This window comes from Camellia sinensis, chromosome 2, assembly GCF_055761805.1.
Source record: "Camellia sinensis isolate YWXY chromosome 2, ASM5576180v1, whole genome shotgun sequence".
Taxonomy (NCBI): domain Eukaryota; kingdom Viridiplantae; phylum Streptophyta; class Magnoliopsida; order Ericales; family Theaceae; genus Camellia; species Camellia sinensis.
The window spans coordinates 83,595,353-83,622,836 of record NC_138962.1 but is presented as its reverse complement, the minus strand read 5'-3'; the positions used below and the strand labels follow the sequence as shown (position 1 = coordinate 83,622,836).

General features: G+C 36.9%; 2 protein-coding genes across 14 annotated transcripts in view; both read right to left on the bottom strand.

Moving 5' to 3' along the window:
- LOC114265363 (vacuole membrane protein KMS1) overlaps positions 1–20,473 on the bottom strand; it is a 41,861-nt gene extending 21,388 nt beyond the window's left edge. For 4 of the 11 annotated variants that reach the window (XM_082914964.1, XM_082914970.1, XM_082914965.1 and 1 more), the window contains exons 1-6: positions 19,626–19,863; positions 17,269–17,480; positions 16,930–17,008; positions 15,353–15,649; positions 15,135–15,161; positions 13,978–14,135 (exon numbers count right to left, since the gene is read on the bottom strand). In XM_082914964.1, coding sequence (XP_082771090.1) covers positions 13,978–14,135; positions 15,135–15,161; positions 15,353–15,649; positions 16,930–17,008; positions 17,269–17,480; positions 19,626–19,707 — 855 coding nt within the window. In that variant the 5' untranslated portion in view covers positions 19,708–19,863. Of the gene's footprint in view, positions 1–13,977; positions 14,136–15,134; positions 15,162–15,352; positions 15,650–16,929; positions 17,009–17,268; positions 17,481–19,625 lie in introns of all 11 variants that reach the window. The other 7 variants (XM_082914966.1, XM_082914971.1, XM_082914967.1 and 4 more) reach the window with 4 other exon arrangements.
- Positions 6,870–9,870, bottom strand: LOC145820158 (uncharacterized). 3 transcript variants are annotated; one of them, XR_014361213.1, is made up of 8 exons: positions 9,713–9,870; positions 9,289–9,423; positions 8,306–9,202; positions 8,084–8,169; positions 7,888–7,982; positions 7,573–7,791; positions 7,334–7,461; positions 7,002–7,243 (listed from the first exon to the last, which is right to left on the bottom strand). XR_014361213.1 is itself a non-coding variant. In XM_082914972.1 (3 exons), the coding sequence occupies exons 2-3, from the start codon at positions 9,325–9,327 to the stop codon at positions 8,798–8,800; spliced, it is 444 nt and encodes a 147-aa protein (XP_082771098.1). In that variant the 5' UTR covers positions 9,328–9,423; positions 9,713–9,870; the 3' UTR covers positions 8,213–8,797. The 3 variants fall into 3 exon arrangements, 1 of the variants encoding a protein (XP_082771098.1); XR_014361212.1 differs by having other exon boundaries at positions 6,870–7,243; positions 7,334–7,459; positions 7,888–8,169; XM_082914972.1 differs by lacking the exons at positions 7,002–7,243; positions 7,334–7,461; positions 7,573–7,791; positions 7,888–7,982; positions 8,084–8,169 and having other exon boundaries at positions 8,213–9,202.
- Positions 20,474–27,484: the final 7,011 nt, after the last annotated feature.

Sequence of the window (27,484 nt, the reverse complement as noted above, 5' to 3'; positions counted from 1 at the left end):
CTAAATCCTGAGCTTCAGGTTTATACTAGGAAGCGATTTCATCTGAGGAATAATGACCCGAATGTCCATCCTAATGACCCGAATGTCCACCCGAGTTCTGGCATCGAAATTTTAGGTAATCCTATTCCTTCTATTTCCGACCTTGATGTACCTATAGCAATTAGGAAAGGTGTCCGAAATTGCATTAAACATCCTATTGCAAATTACCTCTCCTATCAAAGACTGTCTAAAAACTATAGAGCTTTCACATCTAGGATTTCACACTTGTTTGTTCCAAGGAATATACAGGAAGCATTGGATGATCCGAATTGGAAATTAGCAGTCATGGAGGAGATGAATGCTTTAAGGAGAAGTGGTACTTGGGAGATAGTTGATCTACCCAAAGACAAGAAAACAGTTGGGTGTAAATGGGTGTTTACGATAAAATGTAACGCAGATGGAAGCGTTGAGAGATACAAGGCGAGACTGGTAGCTAAAGGCTTCACTCAAACTTATGGGATCAACTATCAGGAGACGTTTGCTCCTGTTGCTAAAATAAATTCCATCAGAGTACTGTTATCTCTTGCAGTAAATTCAGATTGGCCTCTACATCAACTTGACATTAAAAATGCATTTCTCAATGGTGATCTTGAAGAGGAGGTGTTCATGAGCCTACCGCCGGGATTTGAGCAGAGACTTGGAAGTGACAGAGTATGCAGATTGAACAAGTCATTATACGGACTCAAACAATCACCAAGAGCGTGGTTTGAACGCTTTGGGAAGGCAGTTATCAGTTGTGGCTTCTTGCAGAGTCAAGCAGATCACACAATATTTTATAAACATTCAAAAAACAGTAAAATTGCAATTTTGATTGTTTATGTTGATGACATCATTTTAACTGGTAATGATGAAGCAGAGTTAGCAGCCCTCAAAGAGAAACTCGCAAAAGAATTTCACATTAAGGATCTGGGAGCCCTCAAGTATTTCCTCGGAATGGAATTTGCAAGATCCAAGGAAGGTATATTCGTTAATCAGAGAAAATATGTTCTTGATCTCCTTGGAGAAACATGTATGCTTGGTTGTAAGATGGCGGAGACTGCGATCGAGCCTAACTTGAAGTTACAAGCTGCTAAGGCTGAAGAAGTCAAAGAGAGAGAACAATATCAGCGACTTGTAGGGAAATTGATTTACTTGTCTCATACGCGGCCTGATATTGCCTTTGCAGTCAGCATGGTAAGTCAGTTCATGCACTCACCAGGGGCAGAGCACTTTGAGGCCGTTTATAAGATCTTAAGATATTTGAAAGGAACTCCAGGGAGAGGCTTACTATTCAAGAAACATGGACATCTTCAAGTTGAAGTATACACAGATGCAGACTGGGCAGGAAGTATTACAGACAGGAGATCAACATCCGGATACTGCTCCTTTGTAGGTGGAAACCTAGTTACATGGCGGAGTAAAAAACAGAATGTGGTAGCTAGAAGTAGTGCAGAAGCAGAGTTCAGAGCTGTTGCCCATGGAATCTGTGAAGTAATGTGGATTAAAAGAATTCTTAAAGAATTAAAGCTTTCTCACCCGACACCTATGAAGGTCTATTGTGACAACAAAGCAGCTATATCTATAGCTCATAATCCAGTTCTACATGATCGCACAAAACATATAGAAGTGGATAAACATTTCATCAAGGAGAAAATCAATGCTGGCATAATCTGTATGACCTACCTTCCAACAGGTGAACAATTAGCTGATGTGCTAACGAAGGGACTACACAAGAAGCAATTTGATAAGCTGACTAGCAAGCTGGCTATGGAAGATATCTTCAAACCAGCTTGAGGGGGAGTGCTGGAAATTGTGTTCATGTATAGAATATGATAGTGGTGTTGGTGGTAGATAGTGGTATGTATAGAATATGATAGTGGTGTTGGTTGTAGATAGTGGCATGTATAGAATATGATAGTGGTGTTGGTGGTAGATAGTGGCATGTATATAATATGATAGTGGTAGATAGTGGTAATATATAATATGTAAGTGGCATATAATGGGTTATGATGATGTTTGTAATATCTCCTATATAAGGAGTGTCATTTGGTCTTGTAAGATAAGAAGTTTTGAATATAACAGAAATATATTCCTTCTTCCTCATATTTTCGGAGTTCTTCTTCTTCATATTTTCTAAGTCATATCACACCCTTATTCAACTTCTCCTTAATGAAATGTCTATCAATCTCAATATGCTTCGTCCGGTCATGTTGAACAGGATTGTGCGCAATACTAATGGCAGCCTTCTTGTCGCAATACAAAGTCATGGGATCTCAGCAATCAAACCCTATATCACTCAACAAAGAGTGAAGCTACATTAGTTCACATGTTCCATGTGTCATAGCTCTGTATTCAACTTCAGCACTGGATCTGGATACTACCGCCTGCTTCTTACTCCGCCATGTGACTAGATTTCCCCCTACAAAAGCACAATAACCGGAGGTAAAGCGTCTGTCATCTATAGAGCCTGCCCAATCTGCATCTATGAATGCTTCCAACCTCAGGTGACCATGATTAGAGAACAAAATTCCTTTTCCAGGAGCAGATTTAAGATACTTCAAAATGCGATAGACTGCATCCAAATGAGTTGCATGAGAATCATGTATAAGCTGACTCACTATCCCAACTGCATAGGCAATATCTGGCCAAGTATGAGATAGATATATCAGTCTTCCCACAAGTCTTTGGTACCTTTCCTTCTCCACAAGCTCACCAACCCCACTACAAAGATGATGATTAGTCTTAATCGGAGAATCAGCTGGTCTGCAACCTAACATACCCGTTTCTTCAAGAAGATCTAGAATGTACTTCCTTTGACAAATAAAGATGCCTTTATCAGATCTAGCAACTTCAATCCCAAGAAAGTACCTCAATGGACCAAGGTCTTTGATCTCAAACTCCTTAGCTAACTGCATCTTGAGATGAGTCACCTCCTCCTCATCATTACCTGTCACAACTATGTCATCCACATATACAATAAGCACTGTTACCTTATGTACATTGCGTTTGACAAACAAGGTGTGATCTGCATTGCTTTGCTTATACCCAAATCCCAGCATTGCCTTTAGGAATCGACCAAACTAGGTTCGAGGAGATTGTTTCAAACCATAAAAAGCCTTCTTCAATCTACAAACCTTTCCAACTATAGTTTGAGATGAGAATCCTGGAGGTACATTCATATATACCTCCTCCTCCAAATCCCCATGAAGATTGCTTTGTACCATTCAATTGTCCCATCTGCACTGTGCTTAATGGTGAACACCCACTTACATTCAACTGGTTTTTTTCCATTAGGAAGAGATACCAACTCCCAAGTGTTGTTCTTACTCAAGGCTTGCATCTCTTCTACCATAGGTACCTTCCACTTAGGATCATTTATAGCTTCTTTCCAACCCTGCGAAATACATACAGAAGAAAGAGACGAAACAAAGGCACAATATGTAAAAAACAGCGAACCATATGACACAAATTGAGAAATGAGATGTTGAGTACAGGTTCTAACCCCCTTTCTAAGAGCAACAGGAAGACTCAAATCATCAACAACAGGGCTATCAACAACTGGTGAAGAAATAGGCTGAGGATTATTACCTGTAAAGTCACTGGAAACTGGGCATGGAACTGGCGTGGGAGATGATGATTGACCGGGTGGCACAAGAGAAGTCTGCTCTTTCTGATGCTGTGAATAAGTTTTAAGATCAGCTCTGTCTAAACGACCACTCTCATCAGTCTCCTTCTCAACAGAACTCTTAGGCTCCCCCTCACCATAAATAACAACCTGTTGATTAGGAAGGAAAAAAGACAACTCATGCTGATATGATTCATCCGCAATCTCATAGGATTCATCCGCAACCTCATCCGTAACACTCTCCCCTTGAGGAGATAGCGGAGGACACGAGAAAAAAGACTCAGATTCACAGAAGGTAACATTTATACTAACATATAGCTTATGAGTGTGAGGGTTATAGCATTTGTAGTCCTTCTGAGTTGCAGAATAACCAAGAAAGACACACCGTACAACCTTGGGATTAAGCTTCCCACGAGTACGAGATTGGAGATGAACAAAATAGACACTACCAAAAACCAGAGGGGGAAGGGAAGAAGCGGGATAAGGCACAGGAAGAAGCTCAAGAGGAATTTGGAAGTAGAGGACACTAGAGGGCATACGGTTAATAAGGTAAGCCACGGTAAGAACAGTATCCCCCCAAAAAGACTTAGGAAAGTTCATGGTAAACAAGAGAGAGCGAGCAACCTCAATGAGGTGGCCATTCTTGCGTTCAGCAACTCCATTCTATTTAGGAGTGCCAACACAACTACTTTGATAAAGAATGTCATGCTCCTCGAGGTATGCCCCAAACGCTCCATCAACATATTCAGTTCCATTATCACTCCTAAGAATTTTGATATTAGTATTGAAGAGATTGAATACCATTTCATGAAAACTTTGAAAGCACGAGAAAACATCATTTTTAGTACGAAGTAAATAAATCTAAGTCACACGGGAATAACAATCAATAAACGTGACAAACCATCGATAACCAGAGGTAGACACCACAGGGAAAGGACCCCACACATCAGTATAAATAAGCATAAAAGGAAAAGTACTTCTTTTATTAATAAAAGGATAACAGGTACGTTTATACTTAGGAAGCTCATAAGCATCACAAACAAAGTTATTTCTAGGACAATCTCTAACTAAGGAAGGAAAAAGTTTTTCTAAAATACTAAAAGAAGGATGGCCCAAACGATGATACCACTGATGAAGCGGACGTAGAGAGGAGCCAGAAGTGGATTGAAGAGCCTGAGAGGACAAAGTTAATGGAGGAGAAACGGCATCCAGAAAATACAGACCACCTTGTGCTCTACCACTGCCAATCATTTTCCCCGTAGCCAATTCCTGAAAGACAATGAGCCGGAAAAAAGGTTACAAAGTAATTGAGAGCAGTTGTAAGGCTTCTAACAGAAAGTTAGTGGAAAACTTAGAAACATAAAGAATAGATGAAAGAGAAAGCAAAGAGGTGCAGTGAATTAAACCCTTGCCGGAGATGGAGGATAAAGTGCCATCAGCCCCACTTTAACCTTATCTCGCCCAGAACCAGGGGAATAAGAAAGGAAAAAAACTAGAAGTACTCGTCATGTGATCTGTAGCACCGGAATCAATGATCCAAGGTGACGACGAAGAGGTACTAAGTGCACTAGTAACAATACTTGTGTTGACAAAGTTGGAAGAGGCAGAAGAGGAAGGAACTAAGGTAGATAAAGAATCAAGGCGAGCCATCAAACGTCTAAGAGTGTGAAGCTCATCCTGAGAAAGAGAACCAGTGTCACCAAAGGCACTAGCAGTAGTCTCCGAAACATGTGCTTGAGAACGAGCATCACAACCACGACCACAGCCTCGCGTAGGCCGACCATGTAACTTCCAACAATGCTCTTTATTATGTCTATCTTTCCCACAATAATCACACTTCAACCGGTCTCGATCAACCAAGGGACCCGTACCACCACCCGAAGACTAACTAGGTTAAGTAGCATGTGACTTTGGGGCTGCAACCATCGCTGACCGATTCTGAGTAGAGACATGTACCATAGCACTACGATGACTCTCCTCCTGCTGAACCAAAGCATAAGCTTCGCGCAGTACGGGAAACAGAGAGCGACCCAACACCTGAACCCGTATCTAATCATACTCCAAATTCAGGCCAGCAAGAAAGTCATACACTCGCTCCTTTTCCACAGCCTGCTGAAACATAATGGCATCTGTGGAGCAAATGGGCTAGAAACTCTGGTAGTAATCTAGCTCTTGCCATAAACCACTCAACTCCGCATAGTAGACTGCAAGAGAGCGATCCTTCTGATTCAAGCCTCTAATCTTCTTTCTCAATTCATAGGCCTGGGCATCATTACCCTGTTGAGAATACATCTGAGAGGCGGCTATCCAGATTTTGTGAGCAGTATCCATCAAGAGAAAAGTCTGACTAATAGGAGGCTCCATAGAATTGATTAGCCAGGTCATAACTAAAGCATTCTCAAAAATCCATTGAGCAGATAAAACACTATCCGCAGTAAGTTACTGGGTACTGCCAGTAATGTAGCCAGTCAAACATCGGGCGGCAATGGCAAGACTACAGGAGCTAGACCAAATCAAGTAATTAAGACCATTAAGTTTGACCGGACTAATCTAGAGAGAAGGACTATCACCAAGAGTCAGACCACGACTCAGTCCACTCTCCTCCTTGCCTTTAGAGTCCTGACCCAAGCTATCAGCCATGAGATGAGAAAAGAGGGTGCAAAAAACACAAGCCGGATATCAAACAAGTCCAAAAACCACCCAACCAGCATAGCAAATCACCTTCTAAGGCTAAAACAGTCCAAGAGAAGCCTAGAATAGAGCAACTATATTAACTACAAGTCAGAAAACTAAAGTAGAGCATCTAAACAGCAATAAAAAGCCAAGATAGGGCCAAAATACATCAAACCAGGGACAACAAACCCCTTTAGGGTTCCAGTCGACTCTCCAGGAGAGGAGAAGGAGGGAAAAAACCAGCAAACAAAGGGTCAAATAGTGATTTTCAAAAAATCAACCAATTTTGACGGAAAAAAAATAAAAAAATGGAAAACTCAATCAATAATGACCAAACAATCAAAAGGAGATTATAGGGTGATTACCCATTAAATTTCAACCATACTGTTTTTTTTTTTTTTTTTTTTTGTATAACAGACGTACTAGGATACAAGAACAGAAAGGAGACTGAGAGGAACAATCTTCAAGGAGGAAGATATTGCTCTGATACCATGTTGAATGTATAGATGAGAAGAAGAAGAAGAAGAAGAAGAAGAAGAAGAAGAAGAAATAGAACGAGAGAAAGCTGCTGTATATATTTATTTGATTTAAAAGAATAGGGTTTCCCCCTTACACCTATTTATAATAATAATAAGCATAAGACATAAAGACCAAACTACCCTAACACTTAACAATTTACAATTAGTTTTTGTTTGTCAAAATGTCAAATCAATTGATATTAACATGCACATCAAGCGTTGGTTAGTTTGTAGGTGGACACCCCCCACCTATAGGTTTTCATGGCGCTTTATTTTTCTGTGATTCAAAAAACTGTGTACTAGTACGTCTTGTACGCCACACCATTCAGAACTAGTGAAGCTACCAACAATTTCTTCATGGTATATGTGTGCCCGCATGATGTAACATGCTGCGGGCCTGCAGTCTACCCTGTAAATGCAAAATGGTTATGATTAGCACTTGACATTTATGTTTGCATAATGGTTGTGGAGGATTAGTACAAAATGTTGTGAGGCTTACGAGGTGTCGGCCTGTTGAGGACAGACATCAACTGATATGATTTGTTGTGATGGATCTTGGCCTATGAACTTAGTCCATAGCGGTGATGCCTCGCTAATAACGCACACAACGCTCTCGATGTTGTCCCTCTGTGTAAGGAATTTCACGTTAGGCACCAATCAACAAATGTGTGCGTACATTCATTTTGGAATTTAACACATCATAATAATTCATATTTGTGTACAGTAAGAGTCACTTACAACTTGCTATGCTTGGTCGACATATAGGTCATGTATGCCGGGCCTTGGTCGCAATGAGTTATAATGCCTCTACAGATTGTCTTTAGCGTCGTGTACAATGATCGTCCAATGGAAGTTATGGTGCAATGGGAATAGTAGGTTTTTCTCTCTCTGGTAGTCTTTCATATGTGCATTAATATGTTTACTTCTTTTGCAAGGAGGGTATTCTCGTATCACTTTCTACACACATTATACATTCAATCATGTAACGGTCACATTAATGGACTGTGAAGATTCACATTCAATTTTTAAAAAATGAAATGTTAGAGCTGCTACCAAATACATGCTCGTGAAGATGAATGAGGCTTCCTCTGAAGTTAGGTTGACCACCTCTTGTTGTTCATGTAGTAGTTCGACATATGCATCTATCACTTGCACAAACATAGGCTCATATTATATTATTTGTGGTGGGTGAACAGTGTGTGTGCGCCTGTCTATGTGTGAAAAATGAATGATGTTGGTAATGGCATACGTTGTTGTGTATCAATTCCTCCTTGATGAGGTACACGATGTCATCAAATTACACGTATTTTCGAGACTCCTTTCCACATAAGCAACCTGTGCATTTTTAGTAAATCAATGTGAATATTAACATTACGCATAAGTAAACTAAACCAAATCAATAAGTATAGTTGTGAATGTTGACATTTATAAAAGGTGAATGTTCACATTATGTGTTTGTATAGTCACTTACTCATCGCCTCTACTCTTCTGTAAAGTTTGGACCATTTGCTTGTCGTGTTTGGACATCATGCTCCAGACCTTGAACTTGTTGGTCAATGTCAATAATTTTTTTGGGTGCTTTGTCGGTGGATGTTTGTCCACATCTTGAACTATGTGGACTGTATGGGGCTGGTTTGGACCTCGATCATGCTCTTTTTTTTTAGGTTTGGGTACTAGAAGTCAAGCAAGTAGTGCTCTTTTCGATCTTTCTCCTTGATACGCTTCACTCTAGAAGGTGGGCTGAGATTGTGTTGCATTAGGGCGGGGGTTGCTCACTGAGGCTATCATGATGCTTCTGTGTCTCGGTTTGTGTGACAGTGTGGACAGACTGATCATCGAAAAGGTCTTGAAGAACTGTTTTCTCGCATTCTAAGTCGATGACCAACTGCATTAAGTGCACAATTTCTACATCCTTCTATTCCATGCACTTTTTTATTTCAGTGTTAATGTTGGGTGGGCTTGACTAGTTGAACAGTTTATCTTTAAGATCAGCTATCACTCTTGCCCTTAACTCCCATGAGAATTCAAGGTGTTTGTATTTTGCTTTCCACTGCCTTATAATGCCCCAAGCCTTCCGATTATCTTTGACAAGCATATCGATGATGTCGGGTTGGCTTGTGCTTGCTATGACAATAGCTCTCTCTCCAGGTAGGCTGCTAAATGGAATGTTGATGTCCTTGTCACTGTCATTTAGGTCAACTCCCTCTCCGGGAAATTCAGAGTTGCTGCCACTATGTTGTTCTTCCTTGATGTTAGCGAGTTCGTGTGATGTGATGGTTTGTTCATCACATTGGGGCTCTACCTTCAATGTGGTCCAGTTGAACTTTTGGAATTCTGTTTGGGTTGCGAAGAGCTCACTGGCATTAACCTAAAATGAAAATGTCATTTTAGTTAACGTACATATTTGGGTGGTGTCATGATGTGAATGTTTTCAACAACATTTGAAGGTCATACCTCATTAATACCAAGATCAACCAACGATGTGGATCTCATCTTCCTGTGTAAAGCAATCAAGTCCCATTTGACACAATGAGGAATTGCAATGGGCTTGTGGGGTTGTAGGATGATTGTGTGTTCACACAACTAGTACTTCAACAAACAACAAAGACGTTATTTTGCTATTTCAGAGCAATCTCAACCGATGTAAACATTCACACCAATGCCACAGATGTGAAAGTGAACATTCATAACAATGCCACATATGTGAATGTGAACATTCATAACAGTGCCACAAGTGTGAAGGTGAACATTCACAACATTGGCATAGGTGTGTTGTGACCATTCAGACCAGTGGCATAGATGTGAATGTTCACATTTGGCAGAGATGAAAACACTCAAGAACATACGAATGCCAATATTTGGGAACATGAGTACTTACCATCAATAACATGACACAATCGGTGACTTTTGCTGGCTTTTAGTCGTTTTGGGAAATAAAGGATGTCAGCGTTGCTCAAATTTGTTTAGCCTAATCATATTCTTGCATGATTTCCAATGGGACCATATGTGCATAGTAGCCCCATCCTATTGTCTCGCTGCTTGTCAAGAAAAAAAAGTTTCTGGCATACATGCATGCAGACTAATTGCGCAATTTCTTTGTTGTCATCTTTCTTCTTGTCATTCAATGCCTCGGTCAAAAGGGTGCGTATCCATTTCGAAGTCAACCGACTAACATTTTTACACCTTTTCTGTATAATGCCAATCTTTGATTTCGCACCATATGATATGTCCATTGGTTTGATGACACAATCCACACCAAAAATCAGCTTAATGTCGCTGTCGTGTATGTTCATCTTCTTCTCTGCCATGTAGAAGGCATCTTTTGATGCCTTGTACGTCTGTAGGACATACACAACATCATCGTACTTCACGCATTTGTTAAGGTCGATCTCACCGGTTCTCAATGCATTTAATAAATGCCAGAAAGGTGTTTGCCGTAGGCAACCGAGCTATGCTTGTGTGAATTTGGTGCTTTTCATTAATTTCACCAACCCGATCATGTTAAATCTGTAGTTGACACAGCACATGTCAACATTGTTGCTAGTATTTGCATGTGGTCTTTCTGCTTTCACATGATATTCATCTCTTTTTCATTTTGAGGTTTTTTTATGTGCAATATATGCAAAATAGAGTATAAAATTTAAGACAAGACTCATGCGATCAGAATATGTAACAAATGGTATATGTTGCCAACAACATTAGTTATATAAACATTCAAAATAATATTGGGTGGGTGGATGTGAACATTCACAATATTGCACAAATGTGAATGTCCACAGTTATGTCGACAGATGGATGTGAATGTCCACATCTGTCCATGGATGTGGATGTTAACTGTGTCAGCATAAACACATTGTGCACAGTGTGTGTAAAGATCACTGTGTGTTGATACAACCATGAAGAACATTCAAGAACATGGGAATATTAAACCAAACAAATCAAATTATGTTGTGAACATTCACACTACTAATTTGGATGCCAATGCACAAAATTATTACAATCATGCAATGCCGATGTTATAGGTCAACCTCAAAATCGAAATACAGTTTCAAACATGGAATAACAAAAGTGATATGTTTCCCCCAAACATAGTGGTGAATGGTCACAAAGTGTATAATCAATTTACACATGTTATGAATGTTCACAACATAATTATATGTAGCAACAACATCTCACACAAGCAAGTTAGACAACGATTTTTTGTTTTCATGTGAATGTTCATTTTTGTTAACAACAACAATATGAGGGGCATGAATAGTAACAATTTGAAATTACACACATTGTATGAATAGAAACAGGGGATATGTGTGGAAATTCATATTGATGCAATTTGAATAGGACATGCACATGATCAAAAAATACAACAAGAAGAACATCTGCAACAATTGGATTGGCCCAACATATTGACTAAGACATTCAATTTGAATAAGGCATTCACATGAACTTCCACATTTGTCAAATGTTAACCCAACATATCAAATTATGTAGTGAACATCCACACTTGTAATTTAGATGACAATGTGCATACTTATTATAGTCATGCAATGCCAATGTTACAGTTCAACACCAAAATTGAAATACATTTTAAAACATTAAAGTTGGCATGGAAATAACAAAAGTGATATGTTTGCCCTAAACACATTGGTGAATGTTCATAGAGTGTGTGATTAATTTACACATGTTATGAATTTTCACAACATAATTACATACAACAACAACATCCGAAACAAGTAAGTTGGACCATGATTCTTTGCTTTCATGTGAATGTTCACTAGTATCAACAACAACAATATTAGGGGCAAGAATAGTCTGAATGTTCACATATGAGTATCATTCAACAAGAATACAGTGGAAACAACTGTGTTGGTCCACATATTTTTTTCCCCATGTGAATGTTCACTACTATTAACATACAAGCTGTTACTGCAATTTTTGTTGGGGGTGAGGGTTTCACATTCAACGACTAGTAGTGTCAATAACAATAATTGAACAATAAGGGAAATAACAACAATAGTATGAACTTCACACATTGCACAAATAGGATCAATAAATTTGAGTGAAAGTTGAAATTATGACGAAAAAAAAAAGAGGGTTACAATTTGTACATAAGATTTGTGATGAACAATTATGTTTCTTGACCATTATTGATGATTTGGGTTGCCACAAATGAGACAATGAGATGGTGGCGATTTCGACGAAACAACACTAACAATGGGTAATAACAGCGACAATACGATGGGATTCATGGTGTTTTTGATGATTGTGTTGCCACTGACGCGACGATGACACGATGCAATGATGGCGGTTTCTGGCGAATCGGCAGTAATCACCACGAGGCGATGACAGGCTTCATGATTGGTTTGTGACAGATGCGCTGATGAGAGATGTGACGATGTGTGTTTTTGATAACCGACTGTGATTATGGTGAACAACGACGCACATACGATGAGATGATGGAAGAGATGAAATATTAGGGATTGATGACCTAGGGTTTGGGATTTTAGAAGGTCGTTGCTTAATTGATTCTATGTGTAGAAATTTAATGTATAAAGAGAAATGATTGTATTATTGATTGTTGTATGTTTGTGTAAATTACAAATATGAGGGGCTCCTTATATAGGAGATGTAGATGAAGTGGGTGGAGTAGGTGAAGTGGAGTAGGTGAAGTGGGTGGAGTAGGTGTAGTAGGTGGTAGTGGTAGTGGTAGGTTTTAACACTATGTTTCAATTCAAACATATAGAAATGCGCGAGAGGCTTAAGGGGTTTTTTGGTCCTATTACACTGAATGAGACCTAATGTGATAATCAAAAAGGTGTGCTCAACTCTACCTACCACACTTACAAAAGGGTTTGGGTTTTATGATATAAAACTCTTAGGAAGGAGATTTATCAAAAAAGCTCCTAAAAAAATCTCAATGTACATCTTTTAATAAATAAAAAAAAACTAAATCCTAATTCCTCCATTTTAGACAAAAAATAGCAGTAAACAAAGTAGATTAGGAGATTTTTATAATCTTTCATTCTTTCTTCTTAGCATCAATTTTCTAGTCAACCAAACAGATTAAAATCACATATTTATACATCCAACTGAAATAAAGCATTATAAAATAATTAAAAATTCTTAGTTGTGTGGAGGAATTTTCATTACATATTAAACTTTAAAAAATAAAAAAATAAAAAAATTTCAATTGGCTAAATCCAACATTCTACAAAAGACTCATATGAACTAAATCCTAAAAATCATATATATTGCAGTCCTTAATCTCAATCTTATCCCAACTTCTATGGTGGATCAGACCCCTCCCCTTCACCATCTCCACAGCCACTCCATTTGTTGCTTTCTTCCTCCATTCCTAGTGTGTTTGTTTACTACCAAATTGTTACCATGATGAAGCAAAAACACAAATTGAACATCTTAATAACAAAGACCCATATGAGATTTCATTCAACTAATCAACATGCAAATAGAAATACTAGGGCTTGTTTGGAAAATGGAAAGATGGGCTTAATGATAGAGATTAATGAAGACAAAGGAGATGGAATTCTTTTGAGTTCAAAGCTGCTACTTGTTAGAGCTTCAATTTCCTCTTGATCAGAGTTTACTCTTGACAATAGATCGATTGCATCGGTTTGGCCTTGGACGAATTGCTCATCGACTCCATGAGAGGAGCTAGATTGATGTGAGAGTGTGTGGAAAGATGGTTGAGGTGGTGCGCGTACAAGATATGAGTTAAGGGTATGATTGGAATGTTTGGTGTGTGAAATGAGAATAATAATTAATAATCAAATTACAAAGTGTGTGCACTGAGAAATGATGTGCACTGAGGTAAGTAGATGTGTGGAAATAAAATTTCCCATAAGCATCACACTTACTTCGTTCAACCGAAAAGAGAAAGAAAAGAACTACATTTGGGAAGGGAAAAAGGGACAAAATTTGTGAACATGGCATTTTATGGGCTATGCACACAATGTACAAAAGCAAGTTATTACGGATCACAGTGCAGTACAAAACATAACCATACAAAGGCATAGGAGATTTGATGTTGACAAGAATACAGTACAGCATCTAACAACAAAAAGAGAATGCCACTTCAAAACATTGAATTTCTTGCTAGAAATAAAGAGTGAATCAATGCAAAATTACCGAAGCAAGAACCAATATTGTAGAAAAGTTCAGATGTTGAGAGTGTGAAAGGATCCATTGTTTGATTTGTTTTAGGTGATTGGCCATGATACCACTGTCTTCTTTTTCAGAAGAATCCTTATCTTCCACAACTGCAGATTTGCCATGTGATTTGTAAGCTGCACACACATATAAGTTAATATGCGTTATTGTAATCAACAGTAGCCTAGTTACTATTTCATTTTTACTTACAGAAAGAAAGTAAACAAAACAAACTACACTGTGCAACTCTGAATATCTTCCAAAACACAAGGCGCCTGAAGTCCAATCATCTACCCAACAACTGACCCAACTAAGTTGAACTCCAACTTTTTTAGCTTCTCATTCTAATTTTAAATTTGCAATACAGTGGGAAAAAACATTATGCTTGTTTTACTTTTTAAGTGCGCACGTGCGCGTGCGCACACACACACTATTTAAACCAAATCAAACCAAACTAAGCTTGTATTCCAATAAGGTGGGATCAGCTATATAAATCCTTTTTTGCAATCCCGCTTTGTCCCAGACTATATTCCCAGTTAAATTAAATAAATTCATATCCTATTTTTACTATCACATCCCATGTCAATTTAGATTTTTCTCTCCCTAACATTTTCATTCATAATGGTTAGCCAAGTCTCACTCAACTTATCTTCCCTTGGTACTACTTTTACCATTTCACGAATATATTCATTTAAGTCAAAGAACACGTGGACTAGGAACCAATCCACATGCAACCTCAGACTTACTTTCTTATTTTGTTAGAGGAGATCAGGGAAATAATTAGAAGACATTTCCTTTTTGCTTTCTTGTTCTTTTTCATTAATAGGGACTAAAAGAAAGGGGGAAACCCAAGTACACGTGATTAAGGAGAAGACCCTATAGAAATGTATCTATGTCATCCAAGAAATTGAAAAAATTCTGAAGGTCAGATTTACCCTTTCCTTTCCAATGCCCAAGTATATAAAAAAGACTACAAAATTATACACCATTGCTTTAACATCCTTAAAACACATCTATATACCTCTTCCTCCAAATACACCAAAATAAACAATTAGGAACAATTCCCCACACCTTTTCCCTTTTAAACGTCTACCATTATTACAAAAGAGACTTGTCATTTTCATGATGTAGAATACCTATAGTTTTAGCCTTCTTGACAATCTCTGCACACAAAATCATAATAGGTTTGAGATGAAGAAACAAAATCATGTAAAAGCATTTGAGATAAACAGTATGATCGGTCATTAATTGGTATCTCTACCAACAATTTTTTCATTTGTGAGTTTATCATAGTTTTTAGGACATGCATCAAGAGCATAATAACTTGGTATAAATAGTTAACTGTAGAAATTACCTGCCCTAGATATGAAATATGGAGGAAGTTCTCCAAGTGCAGTTCCAATACCCCACAAAATAGCCTCCAACCGAACCTGTGGCAATATGTGACTAAGCTGAACACGTGAATCAGGAGATGCATACAATCGTGGTCCAAATTCAGAGCAGTCCCTATCCAGCCATGAGGGACCACTTTTCAATTGAATTGTATCATATGGGGCAATCTTTATATCAACCCGCCCACAATGCACAGATTTTATGGTAAATAGAGCGATGTGTGGGCCCAAATACAAAACAAATGTGTGCAAACCAGATCCTGCCAAAAAAAAAAGGTGTTTATGAGGAGAAGGTAATGAAAAACGCTTTGATTTAGCAAGCAAAGCTACAATCATCAAGATATGCCCAGAAACATTACAGCTATAAAAATAGGGTGGTTATTTGTTTACTGGAAAATAAATGTGATTTATGGAGCTTTGGTCTAACTAAATTCTAACAAGGACTTCCAAGATGCAGCCAGGTCAGTAAGCTCTACATCTTATGGTGTGTACAAATATTAAATTTCACAACAAAAAACATAAAGAAACACAACCTACAATCTCAATGCATCTACCAAAAAGGCCCACCATAGCATGATACTATATTTGCATATATCTGATTCAAAAGGGAAGAACTTGCATCAGTATCTCAATTTCAATTCAAACATGTATTTGATTCACACTCCATGTTCTAAGAAGTATTTACAATCTGAAAAAAGGAAAAACGGAGTCTTTGTTTACAGAAATGCGTGCTTTAGTCATTCATCTAGTTTAATAATGGTTCCGAAAATTAAAGAAGTATCAGATGAAGCAATCTTTGCACCAATCCCCAGTTAGTGTTTCAACAACCAAGATCCTCAAGTTGCACATATAATTTGAATGGGAATTTCTTGCATTTCAAAAGGAAAACACCATATCATCACACTATGGCTGCTGCCAAGTCAATCAGGAGTTGAATCTCCACAATAAAGTCATGGGAAATACTAAGTTGCAAGGAGAGCAGGACTCTAGCAGAAAATATGAAATTCACTGATTTTCTGCTCAACATTTGCTTAACCAGCTTTTAGCCAATGCTTTGAAAATCCTAGGTATTCAGGTAATTTTTGGACATAAAGAAATGAATCTGGAACCAGAGGTACATTTCATGTAACCCTGGACAGATAACGTTCCAACAATCACTTACCAGAGTAAGGATTTCGTGAATTAAGGCCTTCCCTCTTCACTCGTGATGGATTATTTTGTTTACCATGACCTGGAGCAGTATTAAGAAATCTACCAGTCATCCCAGATAATGATTGTTGATTGATATTTGGACAACTCCTTTTTTTTTTTAGATAGGATGGGCAACTCCTTTAGATGCCTAAAAGTGTGACTAATACTTCCCAAGCAAAAATAAAAAAGAAACTAGATTTTAACACCTAATTCATGGAGAGTCAATAAGATTTATCAAAAAAACAAAAAAAAAAAAAAACATAAAGAGTCAATAATGAATAATCTTCCAAACCTAATACAAGCTTATCATGAGAATTACACCCAAAGTTGCAGTTTCGTGTCCACTTACCAAATCCAATTGATGACACTACACCAAGGGCCAACCACCATAGTCCAAACCGAAGGTAATGAAGGAGCTCCTGAACATGCTGGAATATCACCGAAGTAAAAGCATAATTAAAAGCCAACTCCATCAACTGTTTATAGAAGAATATTACAGTAAAAACAAGTCTAGGAGCCACAGTAGCCTTCGAGTTAGAGACATTGAACCAACAATGGTTGATCAAAATTTCACAGCCACTTGAAAGAGGTTTCATTCATACAAGAAGAAATGTGTTCATTGAACATGAACGAATATGGGATGTTTTTCATAACAAAGCAACAAAGAGAAATTTCAAACTGTAAGTACCTCTTCATGAGCTCCTCCAACATGCGTAACCACTATAGCAATACCGCATGCCAATATGCCTAAAACCATAAGCCAACCACGCTTTGCAAAGATACCAAAGAACAGTTGTTGAAGACATTTAAAAACAGCCAAAGTGAAATATTTTAGAGTCTTTAAAGGGTCTGTCGTCAGTGTCAGATTTTCTAGCTCCCGCAGATGCTTCTCATGAAGTCCTATAGAAATTAGAAAATCAATCAGTTAAAGAAAAACAAGATGACTTTCCCACAGTACCACCATTGCTTGAGATCTTGACATGTGTGTCTGTGCAGCTGTGCTTCCTCATTTTTCTTATGCTAGATAAATAGAATAAAAATGTAGCACTTATCCCAAAAAAATGAAGAATAAAAATGTAGTAGATACAAATATCGAGTCCTAGAAGATGGCAGTGGTTTAAAAAACCTTGCCTGCAGAGGCAAAGGGAGAAGGGAACTAGTAATGGCCACGCCCCTCGTAACCATCCATAGATACGGTCATGTACAATTCAGTGCCCAAGTATTGGTCCCCCTCATAATGATAATGCTCTCCCCGAACTTATATAATTTAATGCCTATTTTGCATTACCCAAATTCAAATGTTGGCTCTTGCCTCTAATTTAAAAAAAAAATTATTTCAGTCTAATTTTGACTCTTTGCATTCTAACCTAATTTTCTTGTTGAATTCATCACTTTAGAACTCTAACAAATACAGGTGCAGAAAGTTTTTTTTTTTTTTTTTTTTTGGGGGGGGGGGGGGGGGGGAATGAAAATATGCCAAACTTGTATTCTAATATTTGTTTTGTAACAAAACATTGACACAATAAGCTAATATTTCAATGCAAAATGATCATCTCAAAAGTCAAGACATTATTTTGGTAACACTACACAAATATTTGTGGCTCTGCCCCTGCTTTTTTGTATCACACTACATTCACTTAGTTTACTTAGGAAGGGTGACCCAATGCATGAGGCTCCCAATAAATCAAAGTTTGGAGAGAGCCCAATGTACTCAGCTTTATTCTAATTTCTGAAGAGGCTATTACTGTGACTTCAACCCGTGCCAGTACAGACACTAACAGGAAGCCTTCCAATTGGACCAAGCCGCCCTTTCAAGCATATTAATCCATTATTTTAATGCAACAGACAAACTGAGACATGGGTTGGCCAAAAAACTGCAAAATCTTACGGGGTAGTTTCTGTTGCCCCTAGAGGACAGAAACAAACACCAAACAAACAATCACACAAACAAACAACAAGGTTTACATGGTTTGGCAATGTGCTTACGTCCACAGCAGGGGATTTCACTATAGGAAGAGAAAACAAGATTACAACAATGAAGGAGAACGAGACAACACCCTCAAACTCAACTCACACTCTCACACACTTTGATTGCTACACTCTTTCACACTCTTGCTTGCTTTTCACTTGCACACTACTTGCTCTTTTCTGGCACACTATTTGCACACTACTTTTGAATGAGGCAACCTGTTCTGTGCAGAGCAACTTGTGTTTCAACTTGCTTAGCTTCTAGAACAGCAGTTTCAAGCAGACCATTTTGCAAAATCCAACATTTCTAATGCTGTAATGTAATTAAAACACTGACATCCAGCAATGGAAGTTGGTTTTGTGACACTAAATTATTTAAACCGGTTGAGCCTAAGATTTTCTTCCCTCACATAAAACAATAAAATAATTATATGAAGATCAGAATGTTAAATTATGTTCCTTTCCTACAGTTTTCGGCGCAACCAAACAGTAAGCAGTAATTAAAAATGAAGAACTGAAAGCTTCAAGCCTTAATTGGAAACAACACAACAGTAACTCTCTCAATTTGCTCAACAAAAATTCTCTATCAAAACACTTATTTAGCTTATTCACCAAATCACACGAATTTCATTTTCTTTTCCCGTCCTTCATATTTTCCCAGCAACCAAACAGAGTGAAACAACATAAAAAATAAAAAAATCCACAAATCAGTCAATTTTAAATCAAATACAGAACACAAAACACACATACACATACATTATAGATAGAGAAACAGTAGCAGTAATTAAAAATGCAGCACTGAAAGCTTCAAGCCTTAATTGGAAACAACACAACAGTAACTCTCTCAATTTGCTCAACAAAAATTCTCTATCAAAACACTTATTTAGCTTATTCACCAAATCACATGAATTTCATTTTCTTTTCCGTCCATATTTTCCCAGCAACCAAACAGAGTGAAACAACATAAATAAAAAAAATTAAAAAAAAAAAAAACACAAATCAGTCAATTTTAAATCAAATACAGAACACAAAACACACATGCACATAGATTATAGATAGAGAAGCAGTATAACTAACCTGAAACAGATGAGTCAACGTGAACCTGAGAATGAACAACAGAAGTTGAAGAAGAAGAAAGCGCTTGTTCTTGAGACCCCATTGCCAGCTCGCCTCAACTCGACACCCTCTCCGAATCACCAACACCAAACACACAATCCCTACTATTTGTAGGGATTTGGATTGGCCTCGGGGACCACAAATTCAGGTTTTCTCGAGAATCGAGATTTAAAGTACGTGTTTTGTGAATTCGAGAAATGACAACCACAATTAATCGACAGTTTTCAAAATAATTTTTTGACAGCTTAAAATTAAAAAAAAAAAATTAGTTTATAATTTTTTAAAAATTATTTTTAATATATATATATATATTTTTATTTTTTCTATCATCCTTGCACATTTTACAAATATATTTTTTTAAACACATTTTATATATCAATTAATTATTTTTTTTTAATTTTTTCATATTCTATATATCAATCAATTAATTTTTCTCTCATATCTATTTATTCAATTACAAATAAATCATCACAAATTACAAAGTTTTACAAAATTATTTTTTTAAATTAATTTTAAAATCAAATCAAACATACCTAATTGTAGAGCTTGCGATTTTTGGAGGTTTTGCGTTATAGTTTGGGGAAATATCAGTTGACTTTGTAACAAAGAATTATAAAAATATTAATAATTTATGAAGAATTTTGTAAATATTAATAATTATAATTTTTTTATTTTTTTTTTCAAAATTTTCCTTGTAATTTGAAAGAGAGAGAGAGAGAGAGTGACAGATGGTCGACACCAAAGCCGCGTAGAGTAACGTGTAACTGTTTAATGCATCAGATGGAACTTTTGCCATTAATATGTAGAGCACCTATTATATTAACGCGTAGAGTACTTATAATTCTATATTTTTTAAATTATAATTAAAAAAAAATTAATCAAACACAGATTATAATTGAACAAATGTCACAGTACTATATAACGTGGGTTTTTATGTGTACTTAAGTTCGGTATAACACCGAACTTTTATATCTGTCTAAATTTGATTTAAAAAATAATTATAAATTTTAAATTCATCTATCAGGTTATATGTGTAAAAAAAAATTAAATCATTTTATAATTAAATTAAATATAAAGATATTGACATCATTTTAAATCGAAAAGTTTTTTAAATAAATTCAATCACACATTATCATAAATGTAAATTTTAATAAAATTAATAAAAATAAAGTATAAATCCTAATAAAAAATATATTTTTTAATGTATTATAAATAAATAAATACTTAATTTAATAGTGGGCCGAGCCAAGTTGGGTGGAAAGTATAAATTTCAAACCTAACCTATTAAAATTTTGGACTTTGGACTTTGGTCTAACTTGACCCTATGAGCTAAAATAACCTTCTCAAGTCCTAAAAAAAATAAGGCTGGCTAGGTGGGCCAATGGATAGATGTTCATCCATAAGTGAGGTATAACCAAAAATTTTAAAATAACATCACAACTAAAGAAAAAAAATTAATCATAATTAAAAAAAAAAAATTGACACAACTATATGTTCAGAAGTACGCCCGGTAGAATTCTCCTAGGGTTAAATGTGTAGAAAATAAATAAAAAACAATAAATTGCACTAGCCTACACGAGGTTTTCATTTTTTCTTTACAATAGGAATTGTATGTTCAAAATCAAGATAATGGTTGTATATCAGACCATCTCTAACGTTGCATCAGATTAAGTATCAGATTTGAATTTGATGAAAAAAGTCAATTTTTCTCTCTGCAATGGTTTCACCAAACTGATATCAAACTGAGAATGGAGCAAAAGTTTCATCAAATTGAGGATCCATGTGAGATTTCACCATTTTACTGTCTGGTAACGTTGGAGTGGGGCCCACGGTCAATCGGCGCATGTCCAATCTGCGAACTGGTTGAAATGTTGCTAAAACAGAGGGATTTGACAAAGGAAATGTTGATCTTCTACCCTTCGACAAACTGACTACTCACGATGATGATGATGTTATCCCACAATTGAAACCTGAGTAACTATTTGTTCTTCCCTAAGAAATTGATTAGTCTTAAGAGTTTTCTTTCTTGAATTTCTTGAATCTTTTCTGTCTGTATACGAATGCATGTTTATATACACACATATACAATATGTTTTTGAAAAAATTGCATGCATGCAAATTTCATCAAAGAATAACAAATTTGTTTATCAGTTAAGTATATTGTGAATTTTTTCATTCCAATTCCTTCCCCTTTCTCGGCTACCAAAAAGAGACCTGGGATTTTCACCTTTGTGATCTTTCTTTTACTATCTTTTGCACCCATTCAATGATAAAGAGCCACTAACAAATTAATTTGTTAAAGTAAGTTATGGTGTTTTTTTGTTCCATATAGCCTTTTTGTCCCATTTGCAGAATCAGCATTTCTTGATTGAATTTGTCATAGGAGAGGAATCCAAGACCAACTACCTTATTCATGAATTCAAGCAGAAAAAAAAAAAAAAAAAATTGAGTTGCCTACCCGGTCGACCCACCGGACGTCCCCTTCGCCACGTTACAGTGGAACGATTGGAGCTGCTCATATCAGATTGAGAAAATTACCTTTTTTTTACGCAGGTTTGGTGAAAATTTTATTGAACCGTTGGAGATGCTCTTAACAAGGGAGAGTTCTACCATACACAGTCTTCATTATATGTATATTTAATTATATTATTTTATTTTTTAATTATAATTAAATTTTTTTCTTTAATTATGACATTATTTTAGTTATTACTAAGGAGATCTTTGGTTATATCTCATATGGTGTTTAGTTATAACTTCTTTTTTTTTTTAGTTGTCTATACTATTATTAAAATTGAATACCTCACTTAGTGTCTAAGAAATTTCTTTTTACCAAGTGATTTTCTTTTCTTGTGTAAAGTGTTAATTTTTCCATTCAATAGTGTCAATTTCTACATCCAAAAGGAAAATAAAAATACTAATTAAAAGTGGAGTATGAGACTTGAACCTAAGACCATTCACTTAACTTACTAAAGAACACTTTTATCTCTTAAACAACATAAAGAATATGTTACAAATTCAAAATTAAGATTTATATTTTAAATCCACACATCGGGTGGGCTCACACCCCTAGTAACTTAGAAAGTATGAAATTGTACAATTTTCTTTTTTAATTATAAAGTACATATGATACACCTTTTGAGTAGTATGTGTGAGAATTAAAATTATTTTAATTCAGAAAGAAGAATACCTCCTGTCATGATGTTCAAGCCATTGAATTTTGTTCTTGAATGATCAAACTTGAATGTATAAACGAAAACACACTCATAGAACACTTTTACAGAACCATATGGGAAAAGTGGAAGGAACAGAGTTTCAAACATATTCTATTAACAAAACAACGTCTGTGTTTGATGGCTATCACTTGCATATATATATAGATAGGCTTGAACTCATATCCAAGTGTAACTCCTTATAACTTCCCACCATTAGGGAAGTTGTAACCTCCCATGAAACCACCATATGGGATGGTAGGTATCGCACACGTTAGTTACCCAAATAATTCTGATTAAATAAATAAACAAATAAATAAATATATATATATATATAAATATATTTAATATTTCTATAATAATATAAATAAAACTAATGTGGCATGTAGGCCACTTTATGGAGACATACTTACATTCTCCCACTTGGCACATGTGCCACATTTTGCTAACTTTTGGGTAACCAACAAACTAATTATGCCCATTAAACAAAAAATACCCAAACCTTATAAGAGTCAAGATACACGAATCATGGCAGTCATACTCTATTAATTGAGTATTTCCTTCCATGTATTACATTGTATAATACTCTTAACTTTATGTGGTGTCATTCTTTATAAATAACTTCTAATAAGTTATTCTGGGTCTAATGATCCCTATGGATCAATAGTGTAGCGATCTCGGTTTCGACCCTTCTTTCATGTTTTGCCACTTCGACTGGGCAGGTCTGGGATCGAGCTGCCCAGTCAACTTGTAGGGGTCCAAGGGGCAGCGCCCCTTGGTCGGTTCGAGGGCAGCGCCTTGGCAGGGTCGAGGGGCAGCACCTCCGAAGCAAAAATACAAAATGCATTCGTAGTTGCTTGGCCGCTCGAGCGGAGAATGTTTGGTTCCAGAAGTTTGACTTGTCTGCAAAAGTACTAAGAAGGTGTATTCGACGCTCGAGCGGACCATGTTATATCAGTTCGTGAATCTGATATTTTAGATCACTTTTGTATATCTTTCTCTCTCTAAAAACATTTCCTCTCCCTTCTCTATACATTTCCCTACGCCAAATTGGATCAAAACCTTGATTTCTCAAGATCCATTAAAGTTCTGCCATAGGTTCTTCATCAAAGTTAGTTAACTTCTTGAGAGCTTCGTTGTGTGCGGTGACGATCAAGTTTCGACACCATTGATTTTGGGGGTTTTATCTCATTTCTTCTTCAAAACTTGAAGTAGGGATTTTCTTAGAGTTATGTATATATTTTTGTAAGATCTAGATGATTTTAGAAATCATCATTCGATAGCTTTGAAAATTGATTGTTAATTCAAGAAGTTGAGTGATTTTGAAAGTGGGTTTGTCTCTTATTCTTTTAAAATGATCATATGGGTTTTGATCTTCATTGATTGAAGAAAAGATAATTTTAGAAAGTTTTCTTTCAAAAGATTTGAGTTGTATAGTTTTGGTGAGAAAACCTAGAATTTGGGAATTTTTTTTAAAGAGATTGAAAATCCATAAATGATATTGTTATATTTATTTTGTGTGTCAAAATAAATGGATGTTTGGAAAACTTCTTATTTATATTTATATAAATGATGAATTTCAGGGAATATGAGAATTGTTATTCATTTTGGAAATTATTGTTCAAAACGTTGAAATAGTCTTGAAATGACTAATTGTTGAGGATACTTGAGAAAAAGGGAATTGTGTTATTTATTGGATGATGAATTGGAATAAAAATATTTATATTTATCTTGTGTTATTGGCATATCAATTCATTTGATTATATTAAACTTTGAAAGTTAATTTAAAAACTTGCATTAAGAAAATAATGTTGAGAAACAAGTTTCCATGAATTGGTTTTGGGGTAAATACGGTGGTAAGTCTTGACAGGTGGTGTAGATGAAATTGAATAGGTGTTGAGTCTTCCAGTCAATACTGGTAAAAAAGACAAATTATAGGTGTCGAGCCTTCTAGTCAATGTTGGTAAAAATGACAAATTGGTAGTACTTGTATAGTCTACTTGCAGACACCAACCTAGGGATTACCAGAGTCGTATTTACCGCTCTTGAAATGAATTGTTAAGTTTTGAAGAATTGAAATTGCATGACATCATTGAGCATGATGGTTTTCAAAGATGAAGATGTGATATTCTTTCAAAAGGGCATAGCATGACATGTGCATTTCATCTCTTGAGACTTGTATAAAATGTATATACTTTGTTAATGATTTCTTACTGGGCTTTATGCTCACCCTACGGGATTTTTGTGCAGGAAAAGATGTGGTGATGCTGCCTAACTAGAGGCGAAGAAATGTGTGTTGAGAGTACGAGACTCTCATTTTGTTGTGACTCTGTGTGTAAGCCAAGGGTTGTATGTGTGTGGGTTTGAATAATCATTTTGTGTAACCAGGTTCAAGCCTTGGAAACTTGTAAACCCCTTGGGAGTATTTATTTGTTTATTTACTTGTTGTTGGATTAATGTATTGTTGCATGAAGAACTATTGTATCATGTAATGTAAGTTTGGAGATTTATATTCGATTTTTCTTGAAAGAGCCATGATTGTTGTATTATCATTTGTGCTAGAAATTTGGGCGTTACAACTTGGTATCAGAGCTACCGGGTTTGAATACTTGAAGCTTGTGGGATGTGGTTGTTTAACCACAATGGGTTCATTTAGCATGCTTAGGAAGTGTTATGCATTTTGTGACTATGTGATAACATGCTTATGTGACTAAATGGGTATGGGATTGGACTTTTGGGATATTGTTTGCGCCTGTTAAATTCCTTGAGGTCTCATTAGAAGGGTACTTGATCAATACTCGTTCTACTAAGAATTCTTGGTTTTCCGTGGGACAGATTTCATCGCAAAAGAATAGTTTGTATGTGTTTACATGCCCAAGTGCTTATGTGGAGTGAAATTGAATTATGTATATGGTAAAGAAATATATGGAATTGTTGTAGTCGAATGTGTGAGTCAAGTTACGAGCACATATGAGTTAATGTGCTAAATTATTTATCTTATGTCCTTTATTAGGATGTCAGGAAGGGGTCAAGTCCGTGGTGGTAGAGGCGGGAGGCATGGTAGGGCTCGCCAAGGTGTGCATGAGGTACTAGTCCATAGGGTTCTGGTGCAAGAAGAAGGGTTCGACCAAGCTAATATGGCTGAGCAAGCAGGCCAAGCTAATGTGACCGAGCAGGTAGGACAAGCGGGTCAAACTGCAATGGGGGCCCTAGCTCGAGAAATGACAGGGGCTTTAAGAGAGTCTATGAACTTGTTGAGGGTGGAGAATCAAGCCCGAGAGAACACTGCGGAGTCAAGGGCGAGTTTCCTTAATAGAGAGTTCTTGCGGGCCAAACCGGATGAGTTCCATGGTGGCACCGAGCCCAAGAAAATGGATGAGTGGCTCGAACAAATTGTGAAGACATTTGAGATGTTTCATATCGAAGATAGTGAACTAAGAGTGACTCTAGCGAGTTACTACCTTAAGGGAGACGTAGGTTAATGGTGGAAATATGCCAAGGGTAGAATGGAGCTGACAGAATAAAGGTTGCTTTCCAAGATAAGTACATACCTCCCACTGCTAGGGAGAGATTGAGGCAAGAGTTTAAAGACCTTAAACAACTCGACATGCTCCGTGGCCGAGTTTGAGGCGGTTTTCTCTAGTTTGTCCAGATTTGCACCAGAGTTGGTGGCAACAGAAGAGCGCCGTTGCATTGAATTTGAAAAGAAATTGAAAACAAAAGTTATGTTCAATCTTGTTGGAAATATGATTTGGGAATATGACTTTCTCGTGGAGACGGCGACACACGTAGAAATTTTTATACAAGCCGAGGAGGCGAGGCTTCGGAGTTCGAGGTCTAGGGGCCAAGAGTCTCAAGGAGACTATAGGCAAAACAAGAAGAGCAGGAACACCTATCCATCCCAGTCCCAACCAAAGCAGTATAGATCCACTTTTCCTTTGCCTAGTGCGGGTCTGGGAAAAAGTGCATCGAGTAGCTTCTCGTGTTTCAAGTGTGGCCTACCAGGTCACAAAGTTTTCTCATGCCCACAGAAGGGAGGAGGGCAGTTAATGTTACTACCACCTAATCGATCTCAAAGTCAGTCTTAGTCTCAGAATAAAGGTCAAGGGTTTAATTATTATCAGTGTGGTCAGTCGGGGCATATGAAGAGAACTTGTCCATAGTTGGGAGGCGCATCTGGCGCATCTGGGTCGAGGCTGACTCAGAGCCACCAGCAGGCTCAATCAGTCTAAGCTTCGCGAGTTAATCAGGGAGCCACTTCGGCTCAGTCAGTACAACAGGCATATGCTCCGAGAGGGGAGCAAGTTAATCAAGGGCCACAGGGGCATGTGTATGCCATTACCGTGCCAGAGCAGTTACCAAAATCCACAGTTGTGAGAGGTATTTTTGTTGTGTGTAATTCTTTGGCTAATGTAATGATAGACACGGGTGCGTCTCATTCATTTATATCTACTGCATTTGCTTTTGCATTGGGGTTTGAGGTAGCACGGTTAGTGCCTCCACTTAGAGTAGAGTCACCTGTTGGGAGTACAGTTGATTTAGACCGGGGTTGTCGTGATTGTGAAATAGAAGTAGCCGGGTGTCGACTTCTGTTTGCTTTTGTATTGCTAG

Excerpts from the sequence above, each read along its gene's own strand:
- LOC145820158 (XM_082914972.1), bottom strand. The coding sequence starts at position 9,327 with ATGAGATCCACATCGTTGGTTGATCTTGGTATTAATGAG. Across the intron at positions 9,203-9,288 it reads TTGATCTTGGTATTAATGAG|GTTAATGCCAGTGAGCTCTT; the intron begins GTATGACCTTCA and ends TTTTCATTTTAG.